Source organism: Erythrolamprus reginae, chromosome 1 (genome assembly GCF_031021105.1).
Source record: "Erythrolamprus reginae isolate rEryReg1 chromosome 1, rEryReg1.hap1, whole genome shotgun sequence".
In the NCBI taxonomy this organism is placed as follows: Eukaryota; Metazoa; Chordata; class Lepidosauria; order Squamata; family Dipsadidae; genus Erythrolamprus; species Erythrolamprus reginae.
Window position 1 is genome coordinate 271,814,510 of NC_091950.1, and position 17,862 is coordinate 271,832,371.

The 17,862-nt window shown below is 40.3% G+C and overlaps 1 protein-coding gene across 1 annotated transcript; it reads left to right on the plus strand.

Moving 5' to 3' along the window:
- The first annotated feature begins 8,225 nt into the window (after positions 1-8,225).
- On the plus strand, positions 8,226-15,284 carry BAG2 (BAG cochaperone 2). Its single transcript, XM_070738947.1, has 3 exons — positions 8,226-8,688; positions 13,504-13,613; positions 14,858-15,284. The coding sequence occupies exons 1-3, from the start codon at positions 8,525-8,527 to the stop codon at positions 15,256-15,258; spliced, it is 675 nt and encodes a 224-aa protein (XP_070595048.1). The 5' UTR covers positions 8,226-8,524; the 3' UTR covers positions 15,259-15,284.
- The last annotated feature ends 2,578 nt before the right edge of the window (positions 15,285-17,862 follow it).

The window sequence follows — 17,862 nt, forward strand, 5'->3', positions numbered from 1 at the left end:
CATTAAGTCCGCAAACCAGGCTTTGCAGGGCCAGTAAGCGGCCGGTAGGATTAGTTCCACCCCGTCGCTGATCAGCTTGCGAATCACCCTTGGGATTTAGAGCAATGAAGTTAGAGCAATGAAAAAAAATCCTGCAAAGACTTAGGGCTTGGAAAACATTCTTTGCAGAGAGAAACAATGAAAGAGTCTGCAAGGTGTTGTGGTTAGCTCTGGCCCTGCTCCTGCCCCAATGACTGTGGATGTGGGGGAGACATCCACATGCTGCAGGCCTGTTTTGCCCCCCCCCCGGGTGGAATCTGCTGATGAAGGCTCCTCTGACCAAGAAGACATGAGTGACAGGGAGGAGGAGAGTGTGGCAGACAGCTCAGAAGGAGATCAATTATCTAGCTCCTCTTTGGATTCAGAACAAGAGTTAATGATACAGCCACGCATGCGGAGAGCGATGCATAGGCAGCAACAACTGAGAGATTATTATCAAAGAAAATGAGGCCACCTGTGGTTGGGTGGGGCTGTGGTAATTAGTGAGGCTGCTATAAAGAGCAGCCTGTGGGTTTGGCCATTGTGGAGGATTATCTGATCATTGTGTTTCGTGACTGCTTTACTGACTTTGACTGTTTGTGTGCTGCTTTTCCCCCACTTTGAAACTAAACCAGAGGAAAGTGTGTTTCACTTTGTGAAAGAAGAAGGACTGTGAATTGCCTCACAGCTGCAAGCTAAGTATGACAGAACTGATAAGGGACTTGTACAAATTACCAATTTGTTTGGAGACGAGTGCTCTTTGCTATACCAAAAGAGGGCTTGGTTTAAGTGAATTTTCATTATAAAGAACATTGTTTTGAATTTTCAAACGTGTGTGTGTCTGAAATTTGTACCTGTGAATTTTTGGGAGGATTCTACCAGAGAGCCCAACAGAACACAAGGTAAGAGCTGGAAAGATCGTTAGGGCTGGGGGAAAAAAGCTACATTCAGAGCATAAGACACACCCAAATTATCAGCCTCTTTTAGGGAGGAAAAGGTACGTCTTATACTCTGAAAAATACGGTAGCTAAAGACCAATTTGCAATCTCAGAAATCTCTTGATATTCCATGCTTTCTTCTACATGAATAAAAACAGCTGTCCAAGGGGGGGGGGGGTGTCACATAATTGCTCCCTTCTTTTGCTGCTAACCTAGATTTTTTTTTCTGTGCAAGATGATACAGACCAGAGAGCTGAACTAATGGTGGAGTTGAAGTGATTTCCATGCATTGTATGGACCAGATGCCCCCCCCCCTTAAACAGCTTTCCCACTTATGCTGTAACAGTTTTAACTTTTACCATTGAAACTTCATCCCTGAATTCAAGACACTTTGATTTTTACAAAGGGTTTTCTTTGCCTACCAAAATGCAAATTTCCAATTCAATCAGCCCAAAGGAAGGACTAAAACTCAGTTTGTCAATTTCCAATTCAGCTCCTTAAACCATTACATTCTGACAAGCCCAATACTGTACTTCCCTTGGTCATGCCGATAGAACATTATGATCTTTTCCCATAATCAAAACTGCCTAAAATAATCATCAACTGTAATCATCATAATTTCCCAGAAATACTTCAGGTTACTCATTATCCTGAAGATAAGGCCCTGTTCTTCATGTAATTATCTTCAACATCTACATGAAGCCGCTGGGTGAGATCATCCGAGGACATGGGGTGAGGTATCATCAGTATGCTGATGATACCCAGTTATACATCTCCACCCCATGCCAATTCAATGAAGCGGTGGATGTGATGTGCCGGTGCCTGGAAGCTGTGAGGATCTGGATAGGGGCAAACAGGCTCAGACACAACCCAGACAAGACCGAGTGGCTGTGGGCTTTCCCTTCTAAGGACTTTTCCATCTGTCCGTCCATTGCTCTGGGGAGCAATATATTGTCCCCCTCAGATAGGATCCGCAACTTGGGTGTCCTCCTGGACCCACGGCTGAGTTTTGACCTTCACATTTCGGCTGTGGCCAGGTGAACCTTCGCCCAGGCTCGCCGGTACACCAGTTGTGGCCTTACGTGGACCAGGAGGCTCTCCACAGAGTCACTCAGGCCCTCATCACCTCTCATCTTGATTATTGCAATGCGCTCTACATGGGGCTACCCTTGAAAAGTGTTCGGAGACTGCCAATAGTCCAGAATGCAGCTGTGAGAGCTGTTATGGTTGTATCTCGGTACACGCATATAACATCTTTGTGCCACGAACTGCACTGGCTTCATATTAGTCTCCGGGCACAATTCAAGCTGTTGGTTATGACATATAAAGCCCTAGATGGCTCAGGGCCAGACTATTTACGGGACCGTCTCCTGCTGCATATCCCGTCAACTAAACAATGTAGGTTGGTGGGACCCCGGGGGAGGGCCTTCTCTGTGGCTGCCCCAGCTCTATGAAATGAACTAACCCCGATGTCCGTACTGCTCCTACCCTACTGGCCTTCCGCAAGGCCACAAAGACCTAGATTTGCCGGCAGGCCTGGGGGCCATGAATTGTCCATCTTTCATGGCCAAATTTTATTTTATGAATGGTGTGCATGCATAAGATTTGATTGGTTTTTATATAAATGGGTTTTATTGGGGATAGTTTTTTAGAGCTTATATTCAACTTCTTTTTTATTGCTGTATCTTTTTGTATTGGTATTATGTTATAAGCTGCCCTGAGTCCTTCGGGATTGGGCGGCACAGAAGTCAAACAAACAAACAAACAAATAGAGATTCCAAATTGTTGGGAGCTGGGATCATGTCGCTTCCCTTCTGACCAATTATTATTATTATTATTATTATTATTATTATTATTATTATTATTATTAATAATATTAATAATAATAATAATAATAATAATAATAATAATAATAATAATAATTAGATTTGTATGCCGCCCCTCTCCGAAGTCTCAGGGCGGCTCACAGCAATAATAAAAACAATATTATAGTAGAACAAATCTAATATTAAAAAACATATAAAACCCTATCATTATTTAAAAAACCAAACAACACATTCATACCAAACATAAAACAAAATATAAAAGAGCCTGGGGGAAAGGTGTCTCAACTCCCCCATGCCTGGCGGTATAAGTGAGTCTTGAGTAGTTTACGAAAGACAGGGAGGGTGGGGGCAGTTCTAATCTCCGGGGGGAGTTGATTCCAGAGGGCCGGGGCCGCCACAGAGAAGGCCAAGCTTTAGTTCAGACAAATTCAATTATTGCACCAACCACCTCCCTTTGTACTACAACCACAATAGGGAAAACTGGGGTGGTGGTTATTCAGACATCCATGTGGGTGGCTCGTTTAACAACCACAACAATGTATGACCAGAATTCCAGGCTCAGTTATGGTCCTAAGTCAAAAACTAGTTGTAGTCCTTTGTCTTTTGTCCCGCTTTTTTTTAACTTTCTATTTTCTTTTAGTTTATATTAAATTTTACTATTACAAAATTTTAATAAACTACACATATTTTAAAACTTCAATTTCTGCAAATCCCTTTTGTCTTACAGCATCTGCAGCGATGTAAATTTAGGATTCTGTACACTTTTTTCAATGCAGTCTAGAGGAGTGTCTTAAGTTCCTACCAATGTTAGCTCACAAAGGCTTTCTTCTGTTACTTATCTGCACTGCAGTAGTTTCTCAGCTTTTCCCTGTCAGCATGCTAGTGTTACCTGGGGACAGAGGAAGGACAATAACTTTGAACGGTTTTATTGGAAAAGACCCTACATATTACACCAAGAACAAATAAAACAATACGTAAAAGCAAAGAAAAGCACAAGAAAAAAGTGAAACTATTTTGAAGCTACAATGGATATATTACCTTGATAAGAGACCAATAACCAAGAAGAATCAGAATTTTATGTGATTTGGAATAGTGTATATATGGCTAGATAAGAAGAAGTAAAAGTTAATATTAGGCGAGAAATGCAGAAGTATTGTTATGATTTAAGGTTTGAGTTTTTATGTTGTTTATATATGAAGGTTTTTTTAAATAAGGTTAAACAAAATGTCTTCTTTTCGCTCAAATTAATATGTTGATTTAAGATATTAATACAGTAATGTATTCTTTTTTCTGTATGGTAATCTGACTTCTAGAATAAGAGGGGTAATTGCAACCCCAACTCTATGTTAAATGTGTGTTTGTGTGTATGTCAATTTTATGAAAAATCAATAAAGTTTATGGGGGGAAAAAAGATAAGAGACCAAGCTATGAGTGAAATGAATTTAAGCTCTGTAGCAAATTCCCCCAAAGTATCTTTAATTCAACCAGGATTTAATCCCGTTTTCTGTTTATACAACTCATTGAACCACATATTACAAAATGGTGTAAGCTTAAATACATAAATTGTGTCATAAGGCAGCCAACATCCCACTTTTTATAGGCAAAAAATGGGCCTCCCAGAAGTCTGGAAACGGGACATTTTCACCCTCCTGGAGGCTCCAAGAAAGCTTCTGGAGCCTGAAGAGGGCAAAAAACAGGCCTACTGTAAGTTCAAAACCAGTCCGTTTCTGGCCTCCAGAGGCTTCAGGGAGGCCTAGTAGGCCCAAAATGGGTTGTGGGGGGAGTCGCGTGCGCATACACGTGCGAGTACAAGTGCACTAGAGTGCCTTCTGTCCCCTGTCCTATTGCTCTCCTATATCTCCTATACCTTTCTTCTATTCCTATATCTCTTTTTCTATTCTTTCATTGATATGTTCTATTACTATACCTTCTTTTATATTATTTCTTAGATATATTTTATTATGAGTATCTCCTCTATAACCTTCATCATGTATTTTACTATGTGTATATAGATATATACCCACTAAAACCCTCATTGTGTATTGGACAAAATAAATAAATAAAATAAAATAAATAAATAGATTAAAAGATAGGTTTTTAAGCACCGGAGCCCTGCAGAAGACATAGCCTCCCGTCCCCTGTCCTATTGTCTCTATATCTCATATCTCATATATCATATCTACTATTCTTCTATTCTATTCTTATATTACTCTCATAATATCCTTCTATTCTCTAATTGATATATTCTCTTCCTAAATTTTCACTTCTATTTGTTCTCTAATATATTTTACTCGAGTATAACCTCTATAGCCTTCATTGTGTATTATTGTGCATTGGACAAAATAAAATAAAATAAAATAAAATAAAATAAAATAAAATAAAACAAAACAAAACAAAACAAATAAAATAAATAAAATAAAATAAATAAAATAAATAAATAAATAAATAAATAAATAAATAAATAAATAAATAAATATGCAGGGGGCAGAGAAGCCCTGTGGGAGATGCACATGAATGGGCACTGGGGCATTACATTATGGGTGTGGGCAGATGCGCTTTCGTTTATGTTGTTAAGTGGGGAGAACGTCAAAGGAGCCCCCTTTCAACTCAGCTCTCCCCCATCCCTCCAGAAATGTGGACATAACCCCCTTAGGTAGTAACTATTTTGAGGTGAAAGACTAAGAGATGCCATTAGAATAATAATTCGGGATTCCAAATAGAGCTGGGACTGTGCAAGGATGAATAAAAGTGAGATCCAGACAGCTGTGAGGATAAAAGAAATATTTATTCCTAAAAGGAAAAGAGTTTGCCTCTAGGGGAAGGCTGCAAAGAAAAGGGGTACAGCAGCAGAATTTTATAAGGGGAGCTTATCGAGGTGAAGTGCCTAGGTGCTGATTCTGGGGTGGGGGGACTTATTTCAGGAAAATTATTAATATTATTTTATTAACTTAGTTTCAGGTTGACTGTCAAGTATCTAGTGGAGCCACCGATTCTCAGAACACTCTGGATTCTATTAATATTTTTAGGGAAGATGGAAATAGTATAAACAACAAAAAATACACTTGAATATAAAACTTCTCCTAATGCCTGCGGGGGAGAAATGCCCCTTCCCTGCTTGTTCTTTCGGCTTAATTCTACCAAGCCCAAATCCTTTTTCCCCAGATTTATGGGGGAGGAAAAATGGTGGGTGGTGGGAACAAGCACACCCACAAGAAAGCCATGTGGCGCCTCTTTTGAGTTGGCTGGAAATAGTAATATGATAAAGACCTTGGCGAACCTGTTAGTACAGGGTACATGTGTGTTAGGGATTGCCATTATAAAGTGCATATTGTAAACTGTACCAAACTTGTACTTAAAGGGTTAATGTGCACTCAAAGAGTTAACATTTACTTGCAGAGTTAATGTTCAAGGCTATGTCGTCATTGAAGCTATAAAAGCTCATGATCTTGCCCAGTCACTTCCTTGTTACTTTTACTTTTGCCTGAGACGGGGAGTCGTGTCTAAGCTCTGTGCTTGTATAGGCTACATGCTTTATCTGTATTGTATAAGCTTCGTGCTTTATCTATATTATATTTTAGCTTTGTGCTTGTTATCTATATTCTGTTTTATTCTGTATTTGCTACGTGCATATTTTGGATTGTTTTGTTTATATGTAAATAATACTTATTTAACTAAGTCTGTGTCTTGGCTTTATCACACATCCACGCTCTGTTAAAATTCTCTGCTCGGTATTGTCGAAGGTTTCATAGCATAGCTAACTGAGACAAGCCAACAGAACCCAACGCCCCCCCCCCCATAAGGACCATACCTAAGGACTATACCATCTGTCCGTCTTTGGTGCTGGCAGGGAAGAAATAACCCTCTCAGATAGGGTCCGCAACTTGGGCGTCCTCCTAGATCCTCAGCTGAGACCAGATCAACATCTCTCAGCGGTAGCTAGGGAGACCTTTGCACAGGTTGCAACCCTACCTAGACCAGGGGGCTCTTCGCACGGTCACTCATGCCCTCATCATCACCTCACGCCTTGACTGTTGCAATGGGGCTACCCTTGAAAAGTATTTGGAGACTTCAGCTGGTTCAAAATGCAGGCGCACGAGCTATAGTACACCCACATCACTCCAACTCTCTGCAAGCTGTGTTGGCTACCAGTTGGTCTCTGGACGCAATTCAAGGTGTTTGTTATTTTATTTTATTACTTATTTACTTATTTATTTAATTACTTACAAGACTTCTACACCTCCCTTCTCAACCAACTCAGGGTGGCATACAGCATAATAAATACAATACAATACAATGTATAGAAACCTAATTTTTTAAAAGTACAGTGTTCCCTCAAATTTCATGGGGATGCGTTCCGAGACCGCCCGCGAAAGTTGAATTTCCGCGAAGTAGATGCGGAAGTAAATACACTTTTTTTTGGCTATGAACAGTATCACAAGCCTTCCCTTAACACTTTAAACCCCTAAGTTGCAATTTACCATTCCCTTAGCAACCATTTAGATTATTACTCATCATGTTTATTTATTAAAGTTTATTAAAAAATATTTATTAAAGACGGACGAAAGTTTGGCAATGGCATATGACGTCATCGGGCGGGAAAAACCGTGGTATAGGGAAAAAACCCGTGAAGTATTTTTTAATTAATATTTTTGAAAAACCGTGGTATAGATTTTTCGTGAAGTTCGAACCCGCAAAAATCGAGGGAACACTGTACTGCAAAACTAACAAAATTTCTAAAAAAACCCAAACCCATCTATCCGGACAGAGTTGTCCACATTCATCCAATGCAGCCACTTCACAGCTTGGGCCGAAGCCAATCTCACTGCTCAAGGCACCCATGCCTGCTGGCAGAGATACAGTAGGTCTTCAAAGATTTGTGAAACATCATGAGGGAGGGGATGGTACGTATCTCCAGAGGGAGTTTGTTTAAAGCCCTACGGGGCTTAGGACCAGACTACTTGAGACCGCCTTCTACCTCATACCTCCCTGCAGCCAATAAGGGCGCACAGAGTTGGCCTTCTCCGGGTCCTGTCCACCAAACAGCACTGGCTGGTGGGGCTGTGGGGAAGGGCCTTCTCTGTGGTGGCACCAACTGCTTCCGGAGAAGCGCAACTACCCCCACCCTACTGCTCTTCCAGGGTCAAGACCTGGCTTTTCCGGCAGGCCTGGGGCCATTAGGTTATCATTGGCCATGAATAATTGAGAGTAGGTATGGGTTTTTTTAAGGGTTATCAATGTATTTTTATATTGTCTTTTAAGTATTTTTATTATTGTAAGCCCTATTTTTTACATGGCCTTTTAACTGTTGTTATTATTGCAAGCCGCACAGAGTCCAAATGGAGTTGGGCGGCATATAAATTTTACAAATAAAATGAATAAATAAGCCCTCAGCTCCAGGCCAGCCGAGGTAGCGTTAAATAGGCCGGGGCGCTCGTGCTTTGGCGGGAACGATGCGGCCAGGAAGAAGAAGAATCCGGGAACAAGCAAGCTGCGCGGGAAGAGTCCTGGACATTTCACCTAAGCCGGAGGGCGAGACGGACGCTGAAGCCATTTGCGCGCTCCGGTCCCTCTTTGAGCGTCACCTGCTCTTGCAAGCGCGCGACGGGAGGGGCGACTCCGGGTCGGGCGCGGCTCTTCGGCGTCCGGCTTGGGGCGTCCCGCTCTCGTCACTGCAGCTGCTGACCGGGCAAGCGCTTTGCGGTGGGCAGACGCGCCAAGGCGACGACGGCTGCACGGCTTGTCATGGCCCAGGCCAAGGTCGGCAACGCCAAGAACAGCGGAGGAGGCGGAGAGGCAACCCCGCAGCCGGGCGCGGGTCAGCAGCCGCGAGGTCGCTTCTTCCGCTCCACCTCCATGGCGGACCGCTCCAGCCGCTTGCTCGAATGTCTGGACCAGCTGGAGCGGAGGTAAGGCTGGGCGGGCCGTCCGAGGGTCAGCGCCCTCGGCTTATCGGAGGAGCGTCTGTCTGTGTGAGAAAAGCGCAGCGTTCGTCTCCCATCTCCCCTTTCCTTGCCTCCCTCCTTCCTCGGGAAGATTTGCTGGGACGATTTTGCAAAGTGCTTCCTCGTGACCAAAAAACGCCACCAAACCTTTAAAGGGTCCTTAAAAATTGGATTGCTTTGATGCTCCGCATCTCCGTATGGGCTCTGGACAGTTTTGGAGAAGATTTTTTCCCCGCTTTGATAAATGGAAAAGGAGAAATAGAAGCAGAAGCCTCGGCGTGCCTCCTCTTGGTTTTAGTTGTACTTGTCATGCCTGGGTTCAGGATGAGCCGAGTTTTTTTGGGCACTAGGAAAATGTTAATGATCCTAAGTAGTATTCTTTATAAGTATTGTGTATAAGTATTGTGTATATGTATAGTAGTATTAGACACAGTGGTGCATAAGCGTAGCACTGTGCCGTCCCTGTCCTACTGTCCTCTTTTATCATTACTTTTTACTTACATTATGTTTATACAAACTACTAATCTATCTATCTATCTATCTATCTATCTATCTATCTATCTATCTATCTATCTATCTATCTATCTATCTATCTATCTATCTATCTATCTATCTAATCTAACTATCTATCTATCTATCTATCTATCTATCTATCTATCTATCTATCTAATCTAACTATCTATCTAATCTAACTATCTATCTAATCTATCTATCTATCTATCTATCTATCTGCCTGCCTGCCTGCCTGCCTGCCTGCCTGCCTGCCTGCCTACCTACCTACCTACCTACCTACCTAATCTACCTACCTACCTACCTACCTTATCTATCTATCTATCTATCTACCTTATCTTTCCTTCCTTCCTTCCTTCCTTCTTTCTTTCTTTCTTGTCCTTTTGAAATGGGTGGTTTCTCAGCCTCTTTGGAAGTTAGCCATGTAGAAATCCTTCCTCTCTAGGAAGGCTGTAGCCTTTCCAAGTAGGGATGTGGGATGAATTGCCTCAAGAGAATTTTCTTTTCTGTCATTTATATACATTATTTTGAATGGGTGAGGAGAGTTTTGGATCTGCTCAGTTGAAAGGGGGGGGGGAAGCAAAGTTCGCTTAAGAGCTGGTAGGATATACGGAAGTTGATATTAGAAATGGCAGGTTTAATCCTATACCCTCCCTCCTGCAGACTGAATTAACATTAGTTTCTCATGTGTTCTTATGATTTTGTGCATGGCCATGTCTCTAAATTAGATCAGAACATAAACATTGCATAGTTCCCAATGTAGCTTCAGGTATCTATAGCCATTGATGCTGATTCTGGTGCATTCCACTCTAGGTAGATGGATTATCAAACCGGCATGCCAGTTTCCTAAAATGTTGGGAGACAAGATTGGAGCACAGTACTTTCTACTGTAAACTAGTCTCAGGTAGGGGAGAGCCAGATTCCATCAAAATAAGGCCAATCCTGGTTGAACACCAACAGTGATTGGCTGAGTTTACATATTTATAACATTGGGCTATAAACCATGTTTCACTGATCAATAAGGCTAGTTGTACACAATATCTAAAACATTACGTAATAACTTAGCATGATATTGCCCCACATTTTTATTTTCAGGCTCTTTTTCATAATTTCAACAAACTCATTACTTAAATGACTACATTTCCATTGTTTAGCATTTAATTACTTCTTCACACTTGCCATGGATATTTGCCTAGTGTTAAAATAGGATAGATATTCTGAAAAATTAATTCTTTGCCAAAAGACGTATGTAAAGGAATCAAATAACTATAGAAGGTTTTTAAGTTAGAACTACCATAATTCTTAATCTAACAAAAGGATTTCAAAATTTTTAATGAACATCACAAAGATGTTTTGGTGTGCTTGTGATGGTATGAATTAATTTTCACAGATAAATTAATTTATTACTGCAATGCAGGCACTTTTCATGGGGGGGGGTTTGAATAAAAACTAAACAATTTCATCAAAAACTTCATACAAATTTTTAATAACTGAAATTTGAGTAGTGTTCACTTAGTGTTAAATGTTCTGTATTTTACATTTGTTTCTATATTTTCTGCATTAATTTTGTACTGGTAGTAAATTATATACTTTGGCTTTAATTAAATTACATTTTAAAAAGTTATTGATCCGTTTTTTATTTTAGTTGAATAATATATGACTACTCAGAAATGAGATCCACTAACTACATAGCTGGTGTCACAATTATGGACTGATTTATACTGTATATCATGTTAAGTCCTTACACCTCAAAATATGCACACCAGAACTATGGGGTTTACTTTAAATACTGTAATGTGAAATGAATTGAAAATCTTTTGTCATGTTTCTTTTGGAATGGCAATCTCGCACAAGTAAATTATTTACTATTGAATGACTCTTTAATATGCCGCTACAATGTTACATCACCTTACTTTTTCTACACGTGTTCATGAATGAAGAAGAAATTTTGTTCGGGAAAGTGGTCCAGCTTTGTGAGTGAAGTATAGCAGGTGCTAGGATAGAAGAGACCTATATATAGTTACAAACGAGGAAGCACTCAGAAGGTCCAGCTGTCATTTCAGAAAGCATATGAGATTTGGCCACTTTTTTTGTTGGCAAGATTGCATTTACTTTTTAGGTTTAGTGAGATTTACTTTTAATTTTACTGACATTTACTCTTTGCTAGATATGTGTAGAACTTCAGTGGATGAGAAAGTGGAGTTTAGAAATGTACGTATATGGTGCTATTCCATTCTTGTTTGATTATACCAATTCAGATATCTGTTCTTCCCCACCCTAGGGCTTGAATCACACAATCCATTTGTTTTTTAGCATTCAAATTGATGTTTGCATTTTGTATGATTAGGATAATGTGGCTATAATAATTTTGGAAATTGACAGAAAGCTGAGATAATAAATTGATGGCAAGGCTATAGGATTCTGATTGCAGATATATTCCAGAATGTCAAAGAAAACTAGTTTTATTTCTGATATGGCATCTAACATCTAATAGATCATCTAACATTGTGAGTCTGCCTGTTATCTAATGTTGTACATTCTGTACACATAGCTGGGTATTAAGGAAGCTCAGAATCTTTTTCATACATTCAGTTATTTGAACATGTAACTGCTATTCCTAGAGTACCTAATTTTATCATGCCTGGTGGACATAAAGTTGGGAAAAGATGCTTTCTTTTAAAAAAATATTTATAGGTTGTTTCAGATATAAAACTCCAACAACGTAAAGTGAGGCTCTTCCTTCCCTGTAACAGAAGAAAATCTGTTATTTACTTGAGTTTATATGCCATTCAACTCAACAAAGCTCAATGCTGTTTATCCAAGTTAATCTATCCATCCATCATCCACCCATCTATATCGCCATCTATTCATCCACTTAGCCATCCATTCACTTAGCTAAACAATTACAAGTAGCAAAGCAGTAGAACTTTAAGGAATCTATAGATGTAAGGTCAAGCTTATCACCAAATTCAAGACAATAAGACAGTCTAGTTTCAAGATAAATGGTAAAAGGTGGGGGGAGGGCAGTGGGACAGCCACCAAGAAGGTTCATCCCCATAATTATGGATGGCCTTCCATAAGAGAAGGGACTCAGATGCAGCCCAGCCTTCCTATTCTTATGCCACCGGGGGAAGGTGGTTTAGTATATTCCTAATATATATGCTCCTTTAAAAGTGAAATCCAGCACTTTGATTTGCACTGAAAGGTAACTAGTGCAGCTTTTGGAAAACTTAAAAGTTCTTAACATTATCTAAATGTCTACATTCTGGGTTGGCTAATTCTGGGTAACAATCATCCAATATTGCTGAGCCAGGTAAAAATTAAGATACACCACTATTTCAAGGGATATGCAATAGGTTTAGACGGGTGCCTATTGATGCTCCTTAGTTTACTGTTTGTTCAGTCGAGGAGGGCTGATTGCAGAAGGGCATATATGAAAACTGGACTTTTAAAATTTATCTGAAATGATATGTGAGGAATAAACTTTTCTTGATACAGTGGTACATCTACTTACGAATTTAATTCGTTCCTTGATCAGGTTCTTAAGTAGAAAAGTTTGTAAGAAGAAGCAATTTTTCCCATAAGAATCAATGTAAAAGCAAATGTGTGCGATTGAGGAAACCACAGGGAGGGTGGAGGCCCTGTTTCCTCCGAGGAGATTCCTAGAAAGGCCCCACGGAGGATTCTCCCCGCCTTTTCCAGCCGTGTTTCCTCCCAGGAGATTCCTAGAGAGGCCCCATGGAGGCTTCTCCCTGCCTTTTCCAGCCTTGTTTCCTCCCAGAAGATTCCTAGAGAGGCCCCATGGAGGCTTTTCACCACCTTTTCCCGTTATAGTTTCGGAGGCTCAGGTTTGTAAGTGGGAAATGGTTCTTGAGAAAAGGCCAAAAATCTTGAACACCCGGTTCTTATCTAGAAAAGTTCATAAGTAGAGGCGTTCTTAGGTAGAGACCACTGTACTTGTTTCCCCCCCCCCCCCCCTTTAATAATGCTGAAATTTCCTCTCCTTTCCTGCTGTTGTGCAAATACATTTGGGGCAGGGGATAAGAAAAAAGATATTTTGCAGTTCTTGCACATAAGACCAAGCTAGGTTTATAATGTCTGCATTCTCATTTTGGCAAATAGGAAATATTTTTGTTGTAGCTAGAATATAGTATGTTAATTTAATTTTATAAATAAGTAACAGATGAAGGTGGATTGGAAAACATGACATAGGTATAAGGATATTTGTAAATTCTCTTTTAAATTGGTAATTTTTTTTTCTCTTCCCAGAGTTGAAGCTTTGCGTGATGCAGCAGCTTCAATGGAACAAGAAAAAGAAACTCTTTTGGAAATGATCCATAATATACAGAACAGCCAGGATATGAGGAATATTAGTGAAGGTAACACCTCAAACTTCTTTGTGAATATGTACAGATAATATACGCATATTTGAAATATCTGATGAATACACATAAGGGGATTTGTTTTGGTGTCTTCATATTAGATAGATTTATATGGGCAGTCCTTGACTCATGAATATAATGGAGCCCCAAATTTCCATTGCTAAGCACGACTGTTCAGTGAGTTGTGCCCCATTTTATGACCTTTTTGCTTCAGCTGTTAAGCGAATAAGTGCAGTTGTTAAGTGAATAAGTGTTAAGTGAATTAGTTAAGTGTGCTAAGCCATATTCCCCCTTTGACTTTGCTTGTCGAAAGCCAACTGGGAAGGTTAAAAGTGGTGATCACATGATCACAGGACAGGCCAATTTTCATAAATACATGCCAGTTGCCAAGTGCCCAAATTTTGATCCTATGACCATGTAGATGCTGCAACAGTTGTAAATGTGCAAACTGGTTATACGTCACTTTTTCAGTGCCATTGTAACTCAGAACAGTCACTGAATAGTTGTAAGTCGAGGGCTACCTGTACTAAGTGATAATTTCCTAATACAGTGTTTCCTCGATTTTCGCGGGTTCGAACTTCGTGAAAAGTCTATACCACGGTTTTTCAAAAATATTAATTAAAAAATACTTCGTGGGTTTTTTCCCTACACCACGGTTTTTCTCGCCCAATGACGTCATATGTCATCGCCAAACTTTCGTCCGCCTTTAATAAATATTTTTTTAATAAACTTTAATAAATAAATATGGTGAGTAAAAATCTAAATGATTGCTAAGGGAATGGGAAATTGCAATTTAGGGGTTTAAAGTGTTAAGGGAAGGCTTGTGATACTGTTCATAGCCAAAAATAGTTTATTTACTTCCGCATCTCTACTTCGCGGAATTTCAACTTTTGCGGGCGGTCTCGGAACACATCCCCTGCGAAAATTGAGGGAATACTGTATATGACAACTGACTGAATTCGATGACAACAATAAGCTGAAACTAATCAAACCATGCTATTTTAGTGTACTCTGTTAATCCAGCTAGTGTTTCTTGTGTGGTAAGCTGCTAATACTGATCAACTCAAAATCTCTGTTAAGTATTATCATGCCCATCACAATCATTGCTGTATTCCATCCTCCCATAGATTGTAGCAAAAATATGATGCACTAATTCTGAATTTACCTTGATATTTCTGACTTTGCCGGTTAATGGGTATTATACAAACTTTAAAACCAGCATTTTCAATTTCAAAATATAGGTGAAAGAGAAGAACTTAATCTGACTGCCAAGCGCCTTATGGGCCGAACCATCACAGTGGAGGTTTCGGTGGAAACCATACGAAATCCTCAGCAGCAGGAATCCCTGTTGCGGGCTACCCAGATGATTGATGAAATAGTCAATAAACTCTTGGATGATTTGGAAGACTCAAAGAGCCGGTTAATATCACTTTACGGAGCTTGTACATCTGAGACGCCATCAGGAGCTGTTGATCAAAAATTTCAGTCTGTTGTAATTGGATGCGCCATAGAAGATCAGAAGAAAATTAAGAGACGGCTAGAGACTCTGCTTAGAAATATAGACAACTCTGAAAAGTCCATCATGCTTCTAGAAAACCAAAAGACAACTTCAGTGCAACTCTGCAACAATGGAAAACATTAAAAGCTTTCGATTCCCATTATGAAAAAGTAAATGTTTTCTTAAAATATACAAAAGCAAAGAAATGCTGCCATTTTTAAATGTATAATGCATGGTCTTGTTAATACAGGTCACATGCCCCGAAACTGAAGGGAGAGTTGCAGCGTGATTAGTGTTATGAGATAAACCCAGGAGCAAGCACACAGTACACAGAGCCTTTAGATAATAGTGGCTTATATATAGCCAAATATATACAAACATACATGGTTAAATAACTCACCATACAGCTACTGATACACGGAGAAGAGCAAAGAGATACACAGAGAGTACATGAGAAGGGAAACACCCTCTAATGCAGGGGTGGGCAATTAATTTTGCCATAGGGCCGCATGAGAAATTGGGATGGTTTTAGAGGGCCGGACTAATATAATTAACTCAGTTCTACCCAATACTGTATATTATTGGGTAGCACTGAGTTAATTATATTATAATTATACATTATAATTATACATTATACAGTGATACCTTGTCTTACAAACTTAATTGGTTCCGGGGCGCGGTTCTTAAGGTGAAAAGTTTGTAAGATGAAACAATGTTTCCCATAGGAATCAATGGAAAAGCGATTAATGTGTGCAAGCCCAAAATTCACCCCTTTTGCCAGCCGAAGCGCCCGTTTTTGCACTGCTGCAAAACCCCACCTCCGGACCTTTGTGTTTTTGCGATGCTGCAATTTCACTGAGACTCCCGTTGCTGGGAAACCTCATCTCCGAACTTCTGTTGCCAACGAAGCGCCCATTTTTGCGCTGCTGGGATTCTCCTGCAGCATCACAAAAACACGTAAGTCCGGAGATGGGGTTCCCCATGGAGGGGAGCCTCAGGGGAATCCCAGCAGCGCAAAAACGGGCGCTTCGCTGGCAACAGAAGTGAGGAGGTGGGGCATCCCAGTGGTGGCGGTGGGTTTGTAAGGTGAAAATAGTTTGTAAGAAGAGGCAAAAAAATCTTAAACCCCGGGTTTGTATCTCGAAAAGTTTGTATGACGAGGCGTTTGTAAGACGAGGTATCACTGTATATTATATCTTGAACACCTGGTTCTTATCTAGAAAATTTGAAGCGACCTCTGCGGGCCGGTCAGACAGCAGGTGGGCCGCATCTGGCCCTCAGGCCACATCTTGCCAAGGTCTGCTCTAATGGCTTCCCCTATATAGGCGGCTTTTTACCCAGCTTCTTAAAGTGGCAGTAACCCTGCTGCCTCATTCCCATTGCATCAGCTTCCGTTTGGTTGCCTTCTCTTACAACCTCTCATCATCTTACAGCTACTATATCTACATACTCTGACAATATACCTGTTGTACAAATCCTGAGGCATTCAGAAACAAAGATGGAAGAAGATAGTTCTGGGGAAAAAACCCTTATATTCCTCTGAGGGGGAAATATACCTGCTACTCTACTTCCGTTAACACCCCCCCCCCACACACACACAAACCAATGAACTCTAAGGTGGTGGCATAAAGCACATCCTGAGGCAACTACAAATGTTAGGAAACATAGAAGCACATAAACACATGAATGTTATGTACTTTTTATCCAGGCTGGCTAGAACCTTCTGCCTTCTATGCCTGTTCAAAGAAGGCATCTTTAAAAGGCTTGGTACAGAGAAATAAGTAACTAATGCCTTATTTGAGAGAATGTAGGCATTTAATATCCAAAGGATAAATCTTTTCATAAATGGTATCCTATTTATTCCTGTTAATACTGCATTGATTTTATGCAATTGTATCCAGTTAATCCCTAGAGATAATTTAGCAATATCTGTTTTGTTCTTGAACCATTAATCTATCATAGACAATTCAATTAGATTGTATTCCACTTTAGTGAATAGATCTGTTTAAGAGAGGTGGCAAGATGGAAAAAGTGCTGTAGTAAACGCAAACAAAATTTATATGTACTTCCTTGTTGCTGAATATTCATAAATAAATCATGCTCCATGCATTAAATTTTAGTATAATTTGAGTATGCATCTTACATACAAATTGACCTCTAAACCCTGTTCAATATGAGAATGCCTTAGCTATGAGCCGCGTGGCAAAGGCAAAATATATACCATGGGTGTGTGAGTGAGCAGGCGGGGCGAGTGGCGAGTGGGCAGGGCAAATGGTGAGCTGGAAGAACAGTGTGCCAGGGAGAGTGGCAACCAGACAGGCAGGGCCAGCCAGAGGTGGTATTTGCTGGTTCGGCATATCCAGTTAAAATTTCGGCTACCAGTTTGTCCGAACTGGTCCAAACCAGCTGAATACCACCTCTGTATCCTTACCTACCTTTAGATTTTCAGTATCCCAAGAAGTAATAATTGGAACAGTTTATCCGCTCCTTTAATAGGGTCCCTATCGAATTAAGTCTTGCCTCAAAGATTGGTTTGATAAAGGTCTTTATTTTTTTTCTTCAATAGCGTCCAGTTCTTTCCAACTGTTTGTATAAATTCTTGTAGTTTTCTTGTCAAGGTTCTTCAGATGTGGTTTGCCATTGTCTCCTAGGGCTGAGAAAAAAATGGCTGGCCCAAAACTAACCTTGCTGGCTTTGTATTCAAGATAGGATTAGAATTCATGGTCCCCTATTTGCTAACTTGACACT